We start from the raw sequence: 18,042 nt of genomic DNA on the forward strand, positions 1-18,042 counted from the left end.
AAAAAACATTTAGTCAACTTTTAAACTCAGTTACAACTGTACCTGCATGCCATAGCAAATTCCAAGAATGGGCTTGCCAATGGTAAATATCGCTGGATCAAACCAGGGCGCATCCTCTGCATAGACAGAATTAGGTCCTCCAGATATGATAACAGCCCTGTGGATTCAAAGAGGAGTCAGTACAGAACGGGACTGCCAGTCTTTGATTAACATCCTCAGCATCTGTCCCATTTTGTCCCATATGCCCAGGTCTTAAAAGTTAGTCCAGCACTGTCATCTAATTTACCTAAGTTACAATTCGCAACAAAGAATTCTGAATATTAATTTAGGAGTGGTATTAGTAGTAAAAACATACATTCCTCAACTGACCAGTGACACATCTTATCTAGCCTTCAGTGTTCACTCTAAAAATTTAAGAATGCTTCAGGTGTGGGATTATCATAAGAAATTCATGTTTACATGTATTTCCTTGGGGGAAGAGTAAAAAACTAAAGTTGATTTTTTTTTTATCATTATTTGGTTTGTTTTGATTTAGATTTTTTGGGACAGTCTCACTATGTTGCCAAGACCAGCATGAAATTCACCATCTACCAGCTTCATGAGTGCTGAGATAATAGGCACACAGCGCCACGAGTAGCTAGACATTAAGCATTTACTCCTGCAGGACTCTGAAAGGAAGGCTACAATCACAGATAAGCAGGCACGGTGGTGCTCGTCTGTAATCTTAGCACCTGAGAAGCTAATGCAGGAAGGTCGTGGTTGGATGCCAAAGAGACCTACACAGGAGTATCTATCTAACAAGAAGCAGGGGAAAACAAAACAAAATCTGTAAACAAGGGCATTAGGAACGAAATATATAAAATAATCTTAGTGACAGAGTATATAATGATATTTGGTACTATAACATATAAAGATTGGAGGGGAAAAAAGTTTGGTATAGCACTAAAATCTATAACCTAATTCTATAATTCTCTAAGATACACCTAAAGCCTAGAGCCTTAAAGGTAGTGCTTGCCCAGTGGCAGAGCACTTGCCCAGCTTATAAAAGGTCCTGGCACCGCCAGAGGAGGAGGGGCAGGGGAAGCAAACATACTTAATAATCAGACACTCGAGGATCTCAGTCATGCTTAGATTTTTGTTTTCTATTTTTGAATTTTGTGCATGTGCATGATGGGTGGGAGTTGGAGACCCCACAGCGCTTGTGCAAATCAGAAGCTAACCCTGCAGAGAATTCAGGTCATCACGACTGAAAAGCAAGCAAAGCACCTTTACCTGCTGAGTCATCTTGCCAGCTCCATATTTAATTCTATTAGGTAATCACTAGAGCTGCAGAGTGAGACCTGTCAACAAAACAATAACCACAGTGCCCAAGATCCTTCATTAGTCCATTTTAGTCTATTAAATAACTCCAGGCTGTAAGAATCTTAGTAGTTTTAAATAGAAAATAAATGAGAAAAAAAAACAGATTCAATAAAGGATAAAACTCCAGGAGTAGTTAAGCCAATTAATGAAAAGTCTCAGTTACTTTAGTTAACCACATTTTCTGAGTCTTATATTAATTACCCTTGTTATTTTGCTTGCTTGTTACGAAGTCCAACAAGTTACATGCATCATGCAAGTGACAGTTATAAACAAAAAGCGGTCAGTATGTTTCTCATGAGACAAAGCTAACTAAAAGAACAGTCAAGCTGAGTGTGGCACAGGCCTTTAATCCCAGCAGTGAGAGGCAACTGGATCTTTGTGAATTCAAAATCATCGTGGTTTACATACTGAGTTCCAGGATAGGATAGTCATAGCTACATAGTGAGATCATGTCTCCAAAAAAAAAAAAAAAAAAAGAAAGAAAAGAAAGAAAGTAAGAAAGAAAGAGAAGGCAAATAGAACTTCCAGCAGAAAGGATCAAAATAATATAAGTCACAATGATAAAATACCTATGCCACAAACAAAAGAAAAAAAAAAAAAGAAAAGAAAATCAGTTTTATTCTAAACTGGATGTCTCCATCAAATCCCTCCCCGGGGCTCAGGGAGCTATGCAGAAAGATGACAAGAGGACTAGAGGACAGCGAGGAAACAATACCTTCCAGACACAGGACCCACTCAGGTCCAAACCAGATGGGATCCCAGAGCAGGGAGGAGAAGTGAGCCTTATCTCCCATCCCCCGTCAAGAAGTTGCCTCCAACAGACAACTGCTTACAAAGGAAAACTTAGTTTCTCCAATGGAGTCTCACAAGGTGTTCAAAGCACACGTAAGGACAGGCTCCGAGCCCAGCAGCAGATGGCCTGCACAAAATGAACTCAGTGGTAATTTTGGTGGTTTTTTTTTAAAGTCTCATATTGCTTTGTTTGGGCTTTTTTAACCTTCCTGTTCTTTTGCTTATATATCATAGTTTCCACCTTTGTTTTTGTGGGTTCTGAGTCTTTTTGTGTCTGTGTATCTCTGTGCATCTCATGCTTTTTCTTTCTTTTTTTTAAAATTGCTTTTTGCTTGTTTTTATTTTTCCTAAAGAGAAAGAAGAGGAAGGTGTGGAGTTGGATGACTGGGGAGGATTTGGAAGAGCTGAAGAAGAGGAGGAACTGTGATCAGAATTTATTATGTGAAATAATTATTTTAAATACAAAAAAGAAAGAAAGCAGCTCTGAGGGTTGAGAGTTGGCTCAACAGTTAAAGAGCACTGACTGCTCTTCTAGGGAGCAGGGCTCGGTTCCCAGCACATTATGGCTCACAACCATCTGGAACTCCAAGTCCAAGGGATCTATCTGATCCAGGAGCACCAGGGATGTACATAGGTGCACATATGTAGCGCAAACACCCATACATATAAATAAATAAAAGGGTAGTAAACGGGTAAACAAGATAAGATGGTATATACCTGAATCCCCAACACTTAAGAAAGAGGCAGGAGGGTCATGAGTTAAAGGCCATTGGGTTAAAGTACTGAGTTTTCTCCTGTCAAAAATTTGACTACTGAGCTAGCCCAGTGGTGGTGGTGCATGCCTTTAATCCCAGCACTCAGGAGGCAGAGGCAGGCAGGATCTCTAAGTTTGGGGTCAGCCTGGTCTACAAAGGGAGAAACCCGTATTGGGGGGTGGGGGGACAACTAGGAAAGCCTAAGAACTTGCCTGGTGACCTGAATTCGATGACAGCCTAGCCCAAGGAAAGAATCAACTACCTTTAAGGCTTGTCCTGACTTCCACACACACTATGGTAAGCATGTGCCAGAACTCACACACACAATAATTGAGTACACAAATGAGTAAGTAACAGACCTAGACTGGGAAACTGGGGTAAGTAAACACCTACAGGTCAGGAAGCTTCGGTCTGACTTGCCACAAGCCCTTGCCTGAGAGAAGACCCAGGGAGGCAATTGTCAGGAGCAGACTCCCTAACTGAGAGTGACTCTGAAGTTGGAGAACTGCAGACACCTGTTATTCTCCGCTGTTGAGTCCTAACAACACCCTAGGTGTCTGATACCCTCAGCTGCAGCCCTCCGGCAGGGTGGTTAATACACAGGAGGGCTGGAAAGCACACAGATCCTGTCTCTACAGATCAATAGTGTAGTTGTTCACCACACTCAACACACTTGGAAGACAGCCCTACACTGGCTACCTTGGGAATATGATGAAAGGAATCTGCCTAGAGCACAGATCGAAAAACCGAGTGTGCAGCAGAGGCCTCTGGTGTACAGAAGGAAAACCTGTATGGAGAAGAGAGAAGGGGCAGTGGAAGGGAATGGAGTAAACAACTATAATGACACACACACATGTATGATGAAGAAGCTCATCAGGACAGGTACAGTGGTACATGCCCACAGTCCTAGCACACGGAGGTCGAGACAGGCACATTTCCATACATCTGGAGACCAACCTAGCCTATAGAATGAGACTGTCTCAATGCACACAAACAACATGCATAGCTCTACGGAAGAGCAATTGCCTTACACGTATACGTCCTGAACCAATGCCAGCACCATAAACAAACAGGTCAACAAACTGCATTTCATCTGTACTATAAGACTAGAATGCAGTTAAATTTAAAGCTGCCTTTTCTAACCAGCAATTTCCTCTACTTCAGAAAACAAGAACTCTCAAAATATAGTAAATATGTCTAAGAAACCTTTAAGAATTCTTTTAACCATTTTTTAATTAAAAGAAAAAACTTTTTAAGAACTGGATGGAGGTGGGTGGTCCTTGGACTTCCCACAGGTCAGGGAACCCTGATTGCTCTTCGGGCTGATGAGGGAGGGGGACTTGATCGGGGGAGGGGGAGGGAAATGGGAGGCGGTGGTGGGGAGGCAGAAATCTTTAATAAATAAATAAATTAAAAAAAAAAATAAAACCATGCCAAAAAAGAAAACACCAAACTGTAACCAAACAAAAACAAAAACAAAAAAAAAAAAAAGAAAACTGAGCCGGGCAGTGGTGGCGCACACCTTTAATCCCAGCACTCGGGAGGTAGAGGTAGGTGGATCTCTGGGAGTTCGAGGCAGCCTGGTCTACAAGAGCTAGTTCCAGGACAGGAACCAAAAGCTACGGAGAAACCCTGTCTCGAAAAACAAAAAAAAAAAAAAGAAAAAAAAAAGAAAAAAGAAAACTGAAACAGACTGCTGATATGGCTCAGTAGTTTCAAACACTTGATGTTCTTCCAGAAGACATGGATTCAGTTGCCAGTACCCACATTGTGGTTTACAACCATCTTTAACTCCAGTTTGAGGAGACCCATCTCCCTCCTCTGACCTCTGCAAGTATCAGGCATGCATGCAGTGTACTTACATACATGAAGTCAGAACACTCATTAGACATAAAATTAAAATAAGAAATAAACAGTGTATTCTCAACTCAGAGAATAGCAAAGCTTCATCTAAAATTTTAGGGGAATAGAAAAGAAGAAAAGAGCTGGGCAGTAGTGGCATATTTAATCCCAGCACTTGGGAAGCAGAGGCAGGTGGATCTCTGAGTTCGAGCCCAGCCTGGTCTAAAAGAGCTAGTTCCAGAACAGGCTCCAAAACTACAGAGAAGCCCTGTCTCAAAAAAAAAAAAAAAAAAAGGAAGAAAGGGGAAATATACTCAGTGGCCAGCGACATGCTCATCAAGCACAGGCAGTTGGTACCAAGCCTGACCTGAGTTTGATCCCTCAGCCTCATGGTGGAAGGGGACCCAGCTCCCACAAACTACCTTCCGAGTTCTTCAAGCGCACATTTATACACACACAAAATATAATTTTGAGAATAAAACATATTTGAAGAGAACTACAGCACATCTAGTGTTAGGTTTCAAACCCAGACAAATGGCTTGAGTGTCTACTTAACATCAAAGCAGACACTGGTGCCAGGCTCTCCCTGGACCCCTCCGTCCCTCCCTGTTACAGGATATGACTGGCATGCCTGGCCCCCTACCCCAAACTCTTCCAGCCCAAAGGCTGCATTGCTCTTCCCCCAGCTGCCCTTCCCTACATAATCCAAGCCAGTTTGGTTATCTGCCCTTCTGATGTATCCTTTACACTCTAGACCAGTCTCTTGGCCCAAGCTGCCCCTCTTGGTTGGCGGCTCCTCTTTCCTCTCCCCTCCCAACTCTCCTCGATTGGCTCAGGGTCAAGTCCGCTCTCGACTCTCGCAGAAGTCCCTGCCTCTGACTGCGTCCTCCCTTTGGTTTGTAATCAAGTTTCTCTCCCACTACATCTAGCAGCGGTCATGCCCGTCCTTTTCTGTTTGTTTTCATGCACCTACTGGAAAGGTGTAAGAGACAACTGATGGACACTGCAGCCACTTCTGACAGCTGCTGAAACAGTCTCCCGTGACTTGGCTGTTTAGACTGTTGGGGGTGTGAGCCACTAGAACCAGCCCTATCTGCCTTAGCAATGTTTTTGTCCTTTAACAACTAGTTTTTCAGGGTTAGAAACAAAAGAGACTTCCTACAGAAATACTTCCTCCCTTTCAGCTCCTCTACCCAACTATTTGTACATTTGTCTTTTAATCATGCTATAGGGACATAAACATATGACCACTAGAATCACATCTAACTCTGACCCACAAATCCTATAAAATATAAACTACTCAAGCAGCACTGCTAGCTCTATAATGAAAATCAAGGCAAACTCCCCAGCATCACTGAAACAAAAAAATAAGGCAACAAAGCAATCGTTTCGATCAAAAGTACAAGTTATTCCTTTCAAATTCCAAATCAAAGCTTTAAGAAATTTCTTAAAAGACCATGTTGGGTTTTTATTAAAAAAAAAAAAAAAAAGAAGAAGAAGAAAGAAATCCACAATGTTCAAGTAAACTAATCATAAAATATCCAAAATCTAAACTCAATCTTCTAGAAACATTGGTCAAAGGCTACCGGAATCCTTGCTCCTTTATGGCGAAGGCTGGTGTTTCCAAGGGGAAGATTTCAGACTGCACAAAGAGCTCCCGCACTCTCCGGTCAATGACTTTCCCATACTGAGCCCCAGCATCCAGAATGACAACAGCTCCTTCGTACTGGTGACAGCCATCCTTAAGGTCTCCTCCAGCGTTCTCTGGCTACAAGTAAAACAAATAGAAACTCTTATTAACAAAAATTGTATTACTTAGGACTAGTAAGTTGGTTCAGCAGAAAAGACTTATAGCCTGATGACCTGAATTTGATCCTGAGGCCTGCACCGCAGCAGAGAAGTAATTCCTAAAAGTTTTCCTGTGGGCTGGGAGGTGGTGGTGGTGTACACCCTTAATCCAAGCACTTGGAAGGCAGAAGCAGGAGGATCTCTGTGAGTTCCAGGCCAGCCTGGACTACAGAGTGAGTTCCAGGACAGCTAGAGCTGCAACCCAGAGAAACCCTGTCTCAAAAAAACAAAAACCAAGTTGTCCTCTGACCTCTGACATGCACACTGTGGCACGCTGTGACTTCACATACACAAAATGATTCTTTCTTAATTACTCCATTTTAAAAAATAGGGGTCATTGTTAGTTCCAAAGCTACACAGAAATGTTAACTTATGCTGCATTTTTAAGCTATGGATTCAGAAATTCTTTTAAGTGGAAGATGTTAATACACAACCAGAAGTGGACACATGTGAGTGCTCACTCGTGCCAGTGTGCTTTATGTAGTGATGCAGACAGTCATGCTTTATGTAGTGATGCAGACAGACATGCTTTATGTAGTGATGCAGACAGACATGCTTTATGTAGTGATGCAGACAGACATGCTTTATGTAGTGATGCAGACAGACATGCTTTATGTAGTGATGCAGACAGTCATGCTTTGTGTACAGACATGCAGACAGTCATGCTTTGTGTACAGACAGGCAGACAGTCCTGTTCTGCTAGCAGTCCTGACCTCTGCCTCTTACACCAGCATTCATACTGGTTGGTGCTTCCTCTAGACAGTAAGCCATCATTAACCCAACAGACACAGCATTGCTCTGAGAAACATATTAAGATGGTTAAAGCCTTCTGCTACAGAGCAAGGATGGCCAATTTCCCTTTAACTAAAATCTTTTGCAACAGACATATCTAACTCAGAACATTAACCACTGCATTTACAGTCTGACCCAATCAGCTGGGGCAGTGGCGGCACGTGCCTTTAATCCTAGCACTGAGGAGGCTGAGACAGGCAGATTTCTGTGAGTCTGAAGCCAGCCTGGGCTACAGAGCGAGTTTCAGGATGCCAACACTACAAAGAGAAACTCTATCTTGGAAACAAACAAACAATATGACCCCATCTTAATGCAGCCTGAATAAAAGTTCAAAGAGTACATTTTCATCAAAAGCCATGATGCACTTTCATCTCTTTTGGCTGTGTCTGTATTTATAAAATGTCCTCCAGGCTTATCACTGGGAGACAAAGTGGTGACTAATCACCACTTACAGCAGACTCAGAAAAAAAGGCTGTAACTGGTCATGGCATCAGAAACTGGAGATGGGGCAGCTTGTGAACTGTATGACACGGAAGACAGAACCTGAACTTTCCTATCAAGGTTTTCAACAATAAGGGAATGCAGAAGACAGGCGCCCAGAGCAGGAAGCAAGTTCTTTCCCTTTCAACTCTGTATTATTCACAGTCCCTTCAGACAAAGCACTCAAGTTCGGTTTAGTAACCAGATTTTCAAAATTTTAACATATTGCAAAAACTATTCCAGTTAATTATTCATGGTAGCACAGGTCTTTAATTCCAGTACTCTGCAGATATACCGCAAGGCTATGAAGGTACCTTATAGCTACAGATCATTCGTTCAAGATCATCCTCAGCTACAGTGAATTGAAGGCAGCCTGAGGGTGAACTGGGACATATCCACACAAAACTCTGTCTAGACAAACCTGTCTGGATCTGCTTGAAGGGTTATAAGTCTGCCCTCGTGTGTTTTAGCTTATTCGTATGATTCTAACTGTAATGGATAGCAACACAGTTGTTCCTCTTACATAATGCATGAAGAGCTTTAGGAAATGATGTTGCTAAGAAAAAAACAAGACATCAGACATTCAGTACAGCAACCAGAACATTACATAGGCTCTGAGATCCTTATCGTTACCTCCTTTATCAGAATACATAATGCATGGGTTTCTACTGCAATTATTTTAATAAATTACTAATTACATTTCTGTGGTTATTTTGTGTATGGGTGTACACACACAAGCACATGCCACAGTGCATGTGATAGTCAGAGGATAACTTGCAGGAGTCCGTGGATTCTGGAGATCGGAACTCGGGTCCTCACACTTGTGTGGCAAGCATTTTCCACACTGAGCCATCTCTCCAACCCTTAATATATTTTTGTTGTTATAAGAAAACAAAGGAGGGGTTAGAGAGATAGCTCAGTGGTCAAGAGAATTTCCTGGTCTGGCAGAAACCCCAGATGTCAGGAGTCCAAGAACCATTAGGTTCTTCACCTGTGCTTTTGTTGTTGTTGTTGTGTTTTGTTTTTCAAGACAGGGTTTCCTTGTGTAATAGTCCTAGCTGTCCTGGAACTAGCTCTTGTAGACCAGGCTGGCCTCGAACTCATAGGGATTCGCCTACCTCTGCCTCCCAAGTGCTGGGATTAAAGGTGAGCGCCACCACTGCCCAGCCTTCACTTGTGCTTTTGTTTATAATTGTACATTAATTTTCAGACTACACCAATCTTCACTGTTCCCTATTATGTATGGCGTCTGGCATATGACTTCAGTCAGACGTCCTCTTGGTATTTCCTTACCTTTGGCACTGAACATGAGGTTTCTATTAGCCAATGTCTTAAGAGCAGAAGCAATACTGTGCTGAGCCCTAAGTAGTCCTAATGTTTATACTTGGCTCTTGTACTTTTGCCGCCATTAAGGGAACATCAAGAAATTACTAGCATCAGAAGAGACAAGATAAAGTGGGGCTAGACATGAAAGGTGGCCCACAAATTTTTGAACAAAAGTACAGTATTAAGTTCCTTATTTTTATGACTGTTAATTACCATCCCTGTGGCTACAGCTAACTGTTATGTCATAGTAACATTAAAGAAAATCACTATATCGTGTAGTGCTCTAGTACTTTGCCTTGTACACATGAAGCCCTTGGTTTGATCCATAGCATTGTTTAAAAAATACAAAAGTATCAAATGCCTTTCTGAAAAAGATTTTCATTCTGCTTTTCATAATTATATGTACAGAAAAATATACAATTTAGTCAAAACTGCAGAGAATGTTTATAGTTAACTCTGTGACCTTGTCTTTTTTAATAATTTATTTTTAAGAGGCTGGAGAGATGGTTCAGTGGTTAAGAGCACTGGCTGCTCTTCCAGAGGACCTGAGTTCAATTCCCAGAACCCAACAGGCAGCTCACACTTGTGTATGTAACTCTAATTTCAAGGGATCCAACACCTTTACACTTCCATGCAGGCAAAACATGAACACACATGAAATAAAAATAAAAAATAATTTATTTTTAAGATTAATTCATTTCCCACTTCCCTTCCAAATCCTCCCATGTATCCCCTTGCTCTCTTTCAAATTAATGGTCTTTTCTTGTTACGTGTGTGTGTGTGTGTGTGTGTGTCCCTAAATACATGAATACAATCTGCTTAGTCCATGTAATGTAATTTGTATGTATTTGTATGTATATATTTTCAGGGCAAATTTGTGTGCTCTTCCCTAAGTAAGACTATTTTTCCTGCTTTCAGAATTCCTTGGTTGCCTGTAGTTCTTTGTCTGAAGTTGAGGCATCAGGAGTTAGCGTGTCTATTGGTGTTTTCCTTGTCCATGCTCAGGTCTTGTTTAGTTAGTCCTATTAGTGAGACTTTGTGGGTGTGGCTTGTTAACCTGGTCTTTTAGATATACATCACACTGAATTCTTTTTTTCCTTTTAATTTTTTAAAATATGTGTCAGAGTGTTGCCTGCATAGATAGACGTATTGCACCATGTGCATGCCCGGTGCCTGAGGAGATCAGCAGAGGACAAGATTTTAGAGCCACTTGTGAGCTGTCATGTGGATACTAGGAATAGAACCTGGGTCCTCTAGGAGAGCAGTCAGCAAAAGTTCTGTAGAGCTGAGCCATCTCTCCAGCCCCACCACACACTGATTCTTTAGCTTTGAACATCAAATGTAATGCATACTTTAGTTTCTTTCTTTCTTACTAAGAGGCTAACACTAAGGAAAGAAAGACCTCAGAAAGGAGGAATCACTTAGAGGGACTATAACTTCTAGAGGTAAGCCTAACGAACACGGGAAATCCCATACTCCATAGGGTAATAAGTCCGACAGATAAGCTGAGAAAGTGTCATTTAAATAACTGAAAACAGCTTTTATTTCACTTGAAAACAAAACAAACCTAAGTGCTAGGGATGAGGCTTAGTTGGTAGAGCTCTTGCGTGGAATGTAGAAACCTTGGATTTGCATATCCCCAGCAGGGCATAAACAGAACTTTCTGATACAGAGGGTGATGGAAGCAAGTGGCTCGGTCCTTCAGAGTCATCCTCAGCTATCTAGCAGGCTATCCAGGGCTATGTTAAACCTTGTTCCAAAACAAAATACCAACCTTATTAAATGTGCAATCTATATGCTGAGACTATCTGCATGATCACCACCACACCTAGCTTCCAAGTTTTTTGTTTTGTTTTTAAATCTTGGTTTAGCCAGGTGTAGTAGCACACACCTATAAATAATCCTAGCACTTGGGAGGTGCAGGCAAGATAAACAGGAGTTCAAAGCTGTCCTCAACTACAAATGCAGTCCATGCTAGTGGGACTCAGCCTAAAAAAACAACCAACGCTGTACTGCTATGCATGCCAAGATGTGCATCTTTTAAGCACTGGAACCTCTACATCCCAATCTGGGAAATGGGTAGTATCAAAACCTACTAAAAATTATCCTGATCAAACAGTTCAACTCTTGGTATTAATCCAAAAGAAATATGAACGCCTATATGCACAAAAACTAAGCAGAAAAATCAAATGGTTATCAAATTGTGAATGGACAAGACAAATTCTGAGATACATATACATTGGGGAAAAAAACACAATAATAAATAGGAACAGGGTTTACAGAGATGACTCAGTCCCTCCACAGGACCCGGATTCAATTCCCAGTACATACATGGCAGTTCACAATAAATTGCATCTCTAGTTTCAGGGAATCAAGACCCTCCTCTGGCCTCCATGACCACCAGGCACACGTGCAGTGCAGATACTCATGCAGACAACACCCACACATTAAAAAACAAACCACTGATATATACATCACCACATTTAACAATGCTCTGCACTGAGTGAGGGTAGCGGCAACCACTCCATGGCTGATTCTATAGGCAACACAAATATAGTAATATCCATGTACGATGACTGGGGTGGTGGTGGTGACACATACTGTCAAAATTCAACCTATATACTCGCCAAGATCTGTACAGGTTACTACATAACATATCTCATCTTAATAAAAATTTCAATTACAAAAAATTCCAAACTATCAACCACCTCACAAACCAAAAGATGCTATCACAATGAGTAACTGCCACCCTCAGTTTTCAATGACATTCGATAGGGAAACTCTATGCCATAGTCATTAACAGAGCCAACTCAAATCTAAGAGCCAGTTTGCTTGATACAAAATCCCAATTCTGGGCTAAGGTTCTACCTCACTAACATGTGCAAGACCTGGGGTTAAGAGAAGGGGTTGTAAGACAAGAAGAGAAGCAGGAGAAACAGAGGAAGAAGGGGCTCAGTAGATGGTACTTGCCTGGAATGTGAGAAGCTCGTTATTGGTCTAGCATATGCACATACAGTAAAAATCATCTCATCAACCACTTGCTGAGCACCTGTAGCCAGGCATTGTGACCTGTGTAAAACCGGTAGCACTGCTGTATGTCAATAACAAATTAACTCAGACATGTTTTTAATGACTGTATTTATTATAGTGGGGAAAGCATCCAGAGCTATATCCAAAGAAGTTTTAAAAAATCAGCAGATTTGTAGCACAACATTCAGCAAGTGAAGGCAGGAGAAATTTAAGGACAACCTGAGATACATGAGGCCCTCTCCCTTCACACCTCTCCGAAGTAAAAAGTCTACACAATTCATACACAAGATATAAGAGAAACTGAACAGAAAAAAAAAAAATGAAAAGGAGCCAGGTAGTAGCTCACGCCTGTAATCCCAGCACTTGGGGGGCAGAGACAGATCTCTATAATCATGACCAGCCTGATTTACAGAGCTGAGTTCCAGGACAGCCAGTGCTAGAGTGAAATGCTATCTCACACAAAACAGGAGGGAAGGTGAAAGAAAAGGGGGGGGGGGGAGCTAGCATAGTCACGGCTTTGAGTTCCTCCCCCATCACGGTTTAAACTATGTACATGGATTAGGGGGAAAAAACCCTACTGAATTATGATTGTATGGGCACATACCTACAAAAGCCCCAGCCCCGCCCCCACCCCCATGAAAATTTGGCCCACTCTAAAGGCACTTTCACTTGGTTCATAGAGGGCTTTTTGGAACCTAAGGCCATATTACCTTTTTTTTTTTTTTACCTGTACCAAGTAAACTAAAAGGTTATTAAAAAAAAAAAAAGGCTGGAGAGATGGCTCAGAGGTTAAGAGCACTGGCTGCTCTTGCAGAAGTCCTGAGTTCAGTTCCCAACAACCACATGGTGGCTCACAACAGTGGGATCCAAAGCCCTCTTCTGTCATAAAGACGTGCATGCCGATCGCGCACTCATATACATAAAACAAATCAATTTTTTTAAGCTATAAGGGGTAAACTGAGTGCAGTGACTTACACTCCTAATCCCAGTCCAGTATTCAAGAGACTGGGGCTGGAGGACTGCCATGATTTCCAAGCAAGTCTGAACTACAGTGCGAAACCCTGTCTCCAAAATCCAGTACGTCAGGGCTGGAGAGATGTCTCCACCATTAAGAAAAGCACTGGCTGTTCTTCCAGAGATCCAGGTCAGTTTCCAAAATCCACATTGTGGCTCACAACCACCTGTAACTCCAGTTCGGAAGATATCATACCCTGCTCTAGTCTCCACTGGCACCAAACATCTAAGGGGATGCAAACAAACATACACGCAGACAAAATACTAGCTTCTTAGCTTTCAATGCTGTGTATGATAAAATAATATGACCAAAAGCAACTAGAAACTTCAGCTTACAGTGGTGGTCCATCATCAGAGAATTTGGGGAGGAACTCAGGGGACGGAAGCTGGAACTGAAGCAGAACCACAGAAGAACACTGCTTGCTCCCCATGCTGTTTTACACAATCAAGGACCACTGGTCCAGGGCTGAGTTTAAGGCGAATTAGCTCTATTTTATTTCAAGGTCATGTTGGGGTAAGCATCTCACAACTTGTTTGTAACTCCAGTCCCAAGCAATCCAACGCCCTCTTCTGGTGGGGGGGGGGGGGGCTCCCACCCACATAAAAACATTGCCCCACAGACTTGCCTACAGGAATCTGGCCAGCATTTTCTCAGCTGAGTTCCATCTTCCCAGATAACAAAAAGCCAACCAGAATACCCGTTTACATAAAATAACAGTTTCTAAAAGTTTAAAAAATGGACTAGAGAGATAGCTCAGCGATCTCATTGGCTGCTCTTTAAGAGAACGCAGGTTCAATTCTCGGCATCCCCGTGGCAGCTCACAACATAACTCCAGCCCAAGAAGATCCAGTGTCCTTTTCGAGTCGTCCATGGACACGCAGGCTCATAAATGCAGGCAGAACTCTTAAACATCTTCTTGAACAAAATTTAAAAGTTTGTGCATGTAGAGGAGGCTGGTCTTCGACTGATGATGATGAACTCTTGTTCCTACCATGAAGGGACTGGGATACCATCTGTGACAGTTAATTCTAATTGCCCAGCTTAAAAATTAGTCTGTTTTTTTAAATTTTTAAATTCTGTAAAAGGGTGTATGTGTTGCCTGCATGTAATATGTATGTCCAGTGTGCATGCAGTGTCCACAGGGAACAGGAGAGAGCATTCATCACCTGGGCTGTAGTTGTCAGCTGCTCCCCCCTCAACGTGACCTTGAAAACATCACAATGATGAGAAAGTTGAAAAAAATATGCTCATACTGTTTAGATAAGTTGAAAACTGACATTTTAACTTTCTGGTGTGGCTTAATTTCATGGAAACACTCTTCTCGATCGCACCATGTATTTCTCAAAGCTTGTGAAGTAGCCCTGTGTTCTTCTAATGCCTCTGCGGATTCATGCACCATAAAGACACACTCTTTCCCTGAGTTTTAAGGTTCAAAATTGAAAACAAATGTACCGTATACATATACGTAAGTATATGATGAGATTAACTCTTCAGAGCACGACACGTTTCTTCTTTTGTTCAAGGCAGGTTGTGAATGGTTATTAAGAATTAAACAACCATTCACAAAGTTGTGACACTCAAGCTCCATCTTTGGAACAGTACTGAAATTATGCTTGATCCCCACTCCAAAGTTTGGAATTTCATACACCCTAAGGGAAATGCAACCAGTGTCCTAAAGCTAGGCCACAACAACGCAGAGGGTGATGTACACCAAGCTAAAGTAAATGGTATTTCAATGGTGCAGTTTCCCGCTGACAAAACTGGCTTTGTGAACGTCATAAATATCTCCAGGCCAAAGACGACTTTAAGTAGGAAGGGAAAGGGGGCCAATAACGAGGTTGGGCGAGAAAGGGTCTAATAAGGCTGGGAGTTGGAGGAAACAAGAAATGCATCAACGTCCCAACGCTCCCGCGTTTTGGCTCAGGCAGTCAACTTTTCCAGCACCAGGGAGACCTCGGCTGGCAGGAAGAGACCCCAGAAGCGGTAAAACGGACCCCCTAAAACTAGCACGTGAAACACGAGGCAGGGTGCGCAGGAACGGCCACACGGCCTCTCCCTCCGGGATGGCGGGAGAACCGGACGGCGGCAGAGCACACCAGGAACTGAGGCTGCGGTCGGCGGGGCTCGCTAGGGCCCCACGGCAGCGGGAAACACAGAGGCCCTCACCCAGGCGGGTTAGAAGACCACAGGCCCAGCCCACCGCGACAGCCGCACGCGAGGCCCCGATCCTGCCCTGCGGCTGAAGGGCCTCGGCGTCCTCAAGAAGCGGAGCCCAAGGCCAGGTCGCCACTGAGCTGGAACTCGACGCCCACGGCCGCGGGGGCCGCTTCCGCCGCTGGGATCTCTACACTGCTAAAGTCAACGAGGCGCCTCCGATATCGGGAAGCCGCGCAGGCCGGGCTGCGACACGGCGAGTGCCGCTGCCCCGGGCCGAGAAGCGCAAACGGTCCCCAGGTCTCGCTCACGCTGCCGGAGGGCGGCAGGGACCCCAAGCACTGACTGACCTTGGAATCTCCGTTGCACAGGGCCATCGGGGCAGTTGTGGCGGGAGGGCGCCGGAAAAATCCGTGCCGTGGACGGAGACCGCTGGAGAGGCCTGGGCGCGAGCAGCACAGCCACGGGACCAGCTAACCGCGGTAAGCGTGCAGCACAGCAGCAGCCCGGAACGCGACGCGGTTCCGTAGCTCAGTCAGTAGCGAGCTCTGCTCCCGCCTCCAGCTTCCGTCGTGCAGCCGCCAACCGGCCCGCCCTCGGAGGCGGGGTCATGCAAGCCCCGCCCTCGCCGTCGCCTAGGGAACGGAGCCGCCAGCCTACCAGAATGGAAAGGCTTCGCCGCGCAGTGGCGGCCTGGGTCGCCCTACTGCTAGGAGGAGTCTAGGGCGATGAGTGGCTGGGCTTTGTCACCAAGGCCTCCACTAGAAAAACCCCAGTCGGGAGGCTCCTTGTGCTGGAGTGGCAGCTGAAGTCGGTGGCACTGGGTAACAGGCCTCCGCGGGTCTCTTGGGTAGCCGGGACCCAATTGCAGGACATAGGAGAGGCAAAGGGTTAGGTTCATCAGAAGGTCTGCAGCGCCTGCAGAATTTTCAGAAAAAAAGGAGTTTGAGAGCAGCACTGATTGGCAGCAGCTGGCCCTGGAGCTCAGCGTAGCAAACGGTGCTTTCATTAGGATTGTTTTCAGGGAAGGAACTGTAGTTCCCCCAGCTAGCCCCTTGGTACCCATCAGAGCTAGTATTACTTTGAAGTGGTTATCTGAAAGCTTCAATCAGGGTTGAGGGAAAACACGAACAGAACCTGTAGCAAATTGTCCTGGCTCACTCCTGAATATCAACACCAGGAAAGCTGAGTGAGAAGAGAATCGAGTTTGTGCCCTCCCCGCAACCCCACCTTGTCAAAAAAAAAAAAACAAACAAACAAACAAAAAAAACCCTTGGAATGATCACTTCTTGTAAATGTAAATCCTTTCAACCTTTCAACAACTACCTTTTTTTTTTTTTTTTTTTTTTTTTTTTTTTGGTTTTTCGAGACAGGGTTTCTCTAGCTTTGGAGCCTGTCCTGGAACTAGCTCTTGTACACCAGGCTGGTCTCAAACTCACAAAGATCCGCTGTCTCTGCCTCCCGAGTGCTGAGATTAAAGGCATGAGCCACCATCGTCCGGCTTACTATCCATTTATTATAGAACACTAACTGCCCATGCTCTGCTGTCAGGCTCTAGCTCAGGTACAGGGAAGTGACACTGAACAGATTGGGACCAGAACTTACTATAACAGTGTCCTGAGAATAGTGAGGAAGGAGTGTTTTGTCACATCTTTGTTTTGTTTTTCTTTCTTTTTTTTTTCTTTTTTTTGAGACAGGGTTTCTCTGTAGCTTTGGAGCCTGTCCTGGAACTAGCTCTTGTAGACCAGGCTGGCCTAGAACTAACAGAGATCCGCCTGCCTCTGCCTCCCAAGTGCTGGAATTAAAGGTTGTTTTGTTTTTCGAGACAGGGTTTCTCAGTGTAACAGCCCTGGCTGTCCTGGAACTAGCTCTTGTAGACCAGGCTGGCCTTGAACTCATAGAGATTAGCCTGGCTCTGCCTCCTGAGTGCTGGGATTAGAGGCATGCACCACCACTGCCAGACATTTTGTCACATATTTTACAAACCAGAAAACTAAGACACAGTAAAATAATTTGCCACTCAAGTAGCCCTGTTTCACTTACCTTTTTGTTTAGTTTTGTTTTCGTTTTTGTTTGGAAAAAAATGAACAGTTGAATTTTCCAATGCCTTGATACTGGATTTTCTTGGTTGGTCTGTATGAACAATCCAGAGTGTAGTTAACAATAGAAGAGTTTCAACTTGTGTAAATATCCACCCACCACCACCACAATCCCCAGGCAGTATAGCAGAACAATGTGATAGCTGGCATTAAGGACTGGCTACATACCATCTCAACCTCAAGTCTCTGGAAGCTGCAAGACACATTTCAATAATGGATTCATGCTGTCGCCAGGGAGAGGCTCAGTTTGTTGTTGTATTTTTATTTTTCTTTTTGTTTTGTGTTTTGTTTTATTATGTTTTTGAGACAGGGTTTCTCTGTGTAACTTTGGAGCCTGTCCTGGAACTCATTCTGTAGACCAAGCTGGCCTATCCCTGGCAGTCCTGGAACTCACTGACTCAATTTTTAACAATAAACTGTAGATTTCTCGTAGAGCCTACCTTGTTGAAGAAATTATTTTCTATTTACTAGTTTGCCTGGTTGTTGTTTTTCAAGAGTGGATGGCAGCCGGCCACGACTTTTGATCCCAGCATTCAGGAGGCTGAGT

The 18,042-nt window shown here is 43.6% G+C and overlaps 1 protein-coding gene across 1 annotated transcript in view; it reads right to left on the reverse strand.

Annotated features, from left to right (window-relative positions):
• Gmps (guanine monophosphate synthase) overlaps nucleotides 1-15,974 on the reverse strand; it is a 42,767-nt gene extending 26,793 nt beyond the window's left edge. The window contains exons 1-3 of the mRNA XM_041659077.1: nucleotides 15,747-15,974; nucleotides 6,338-6,519; nucleotides 43-157 (exon numbers count right to left, since the gene is read on the reverse strand). Coding sequence (XP_041515011.1) covers nucleotides 43-157; nucleotides 6,338-6,519; nucleotides 15,747-15,773 — 324 coding nt within the window. The 5' untranslated portion in view covers nucleotides 15,774-15,974. The remainder of the gene's footprint in view (nucleotides 1-42; nucleotides 158-6,337; nucleotides 6,520-15,746) is intronic.
• Nucleotides 15,975-18,042: the final 2,068 nt, after the last annotated feature.

This window comes from Microtus oregoni, unplaced genomic scaffold, assembly GCF_018167655.1.
Source record: "Microtus oregoni isolate MIOR12 unplaced genomic scaffold, Mior012 000010F_ref0000083, whole genome shotgun sequence".
In the NCBI taxonomy this organism is placed as follows: domain Eukaryota; kingdom Metazoa; phylum Chordata; class Mammalia; order Rodentia; family Cricetidae; genus Microtus; species Microtus oregoni.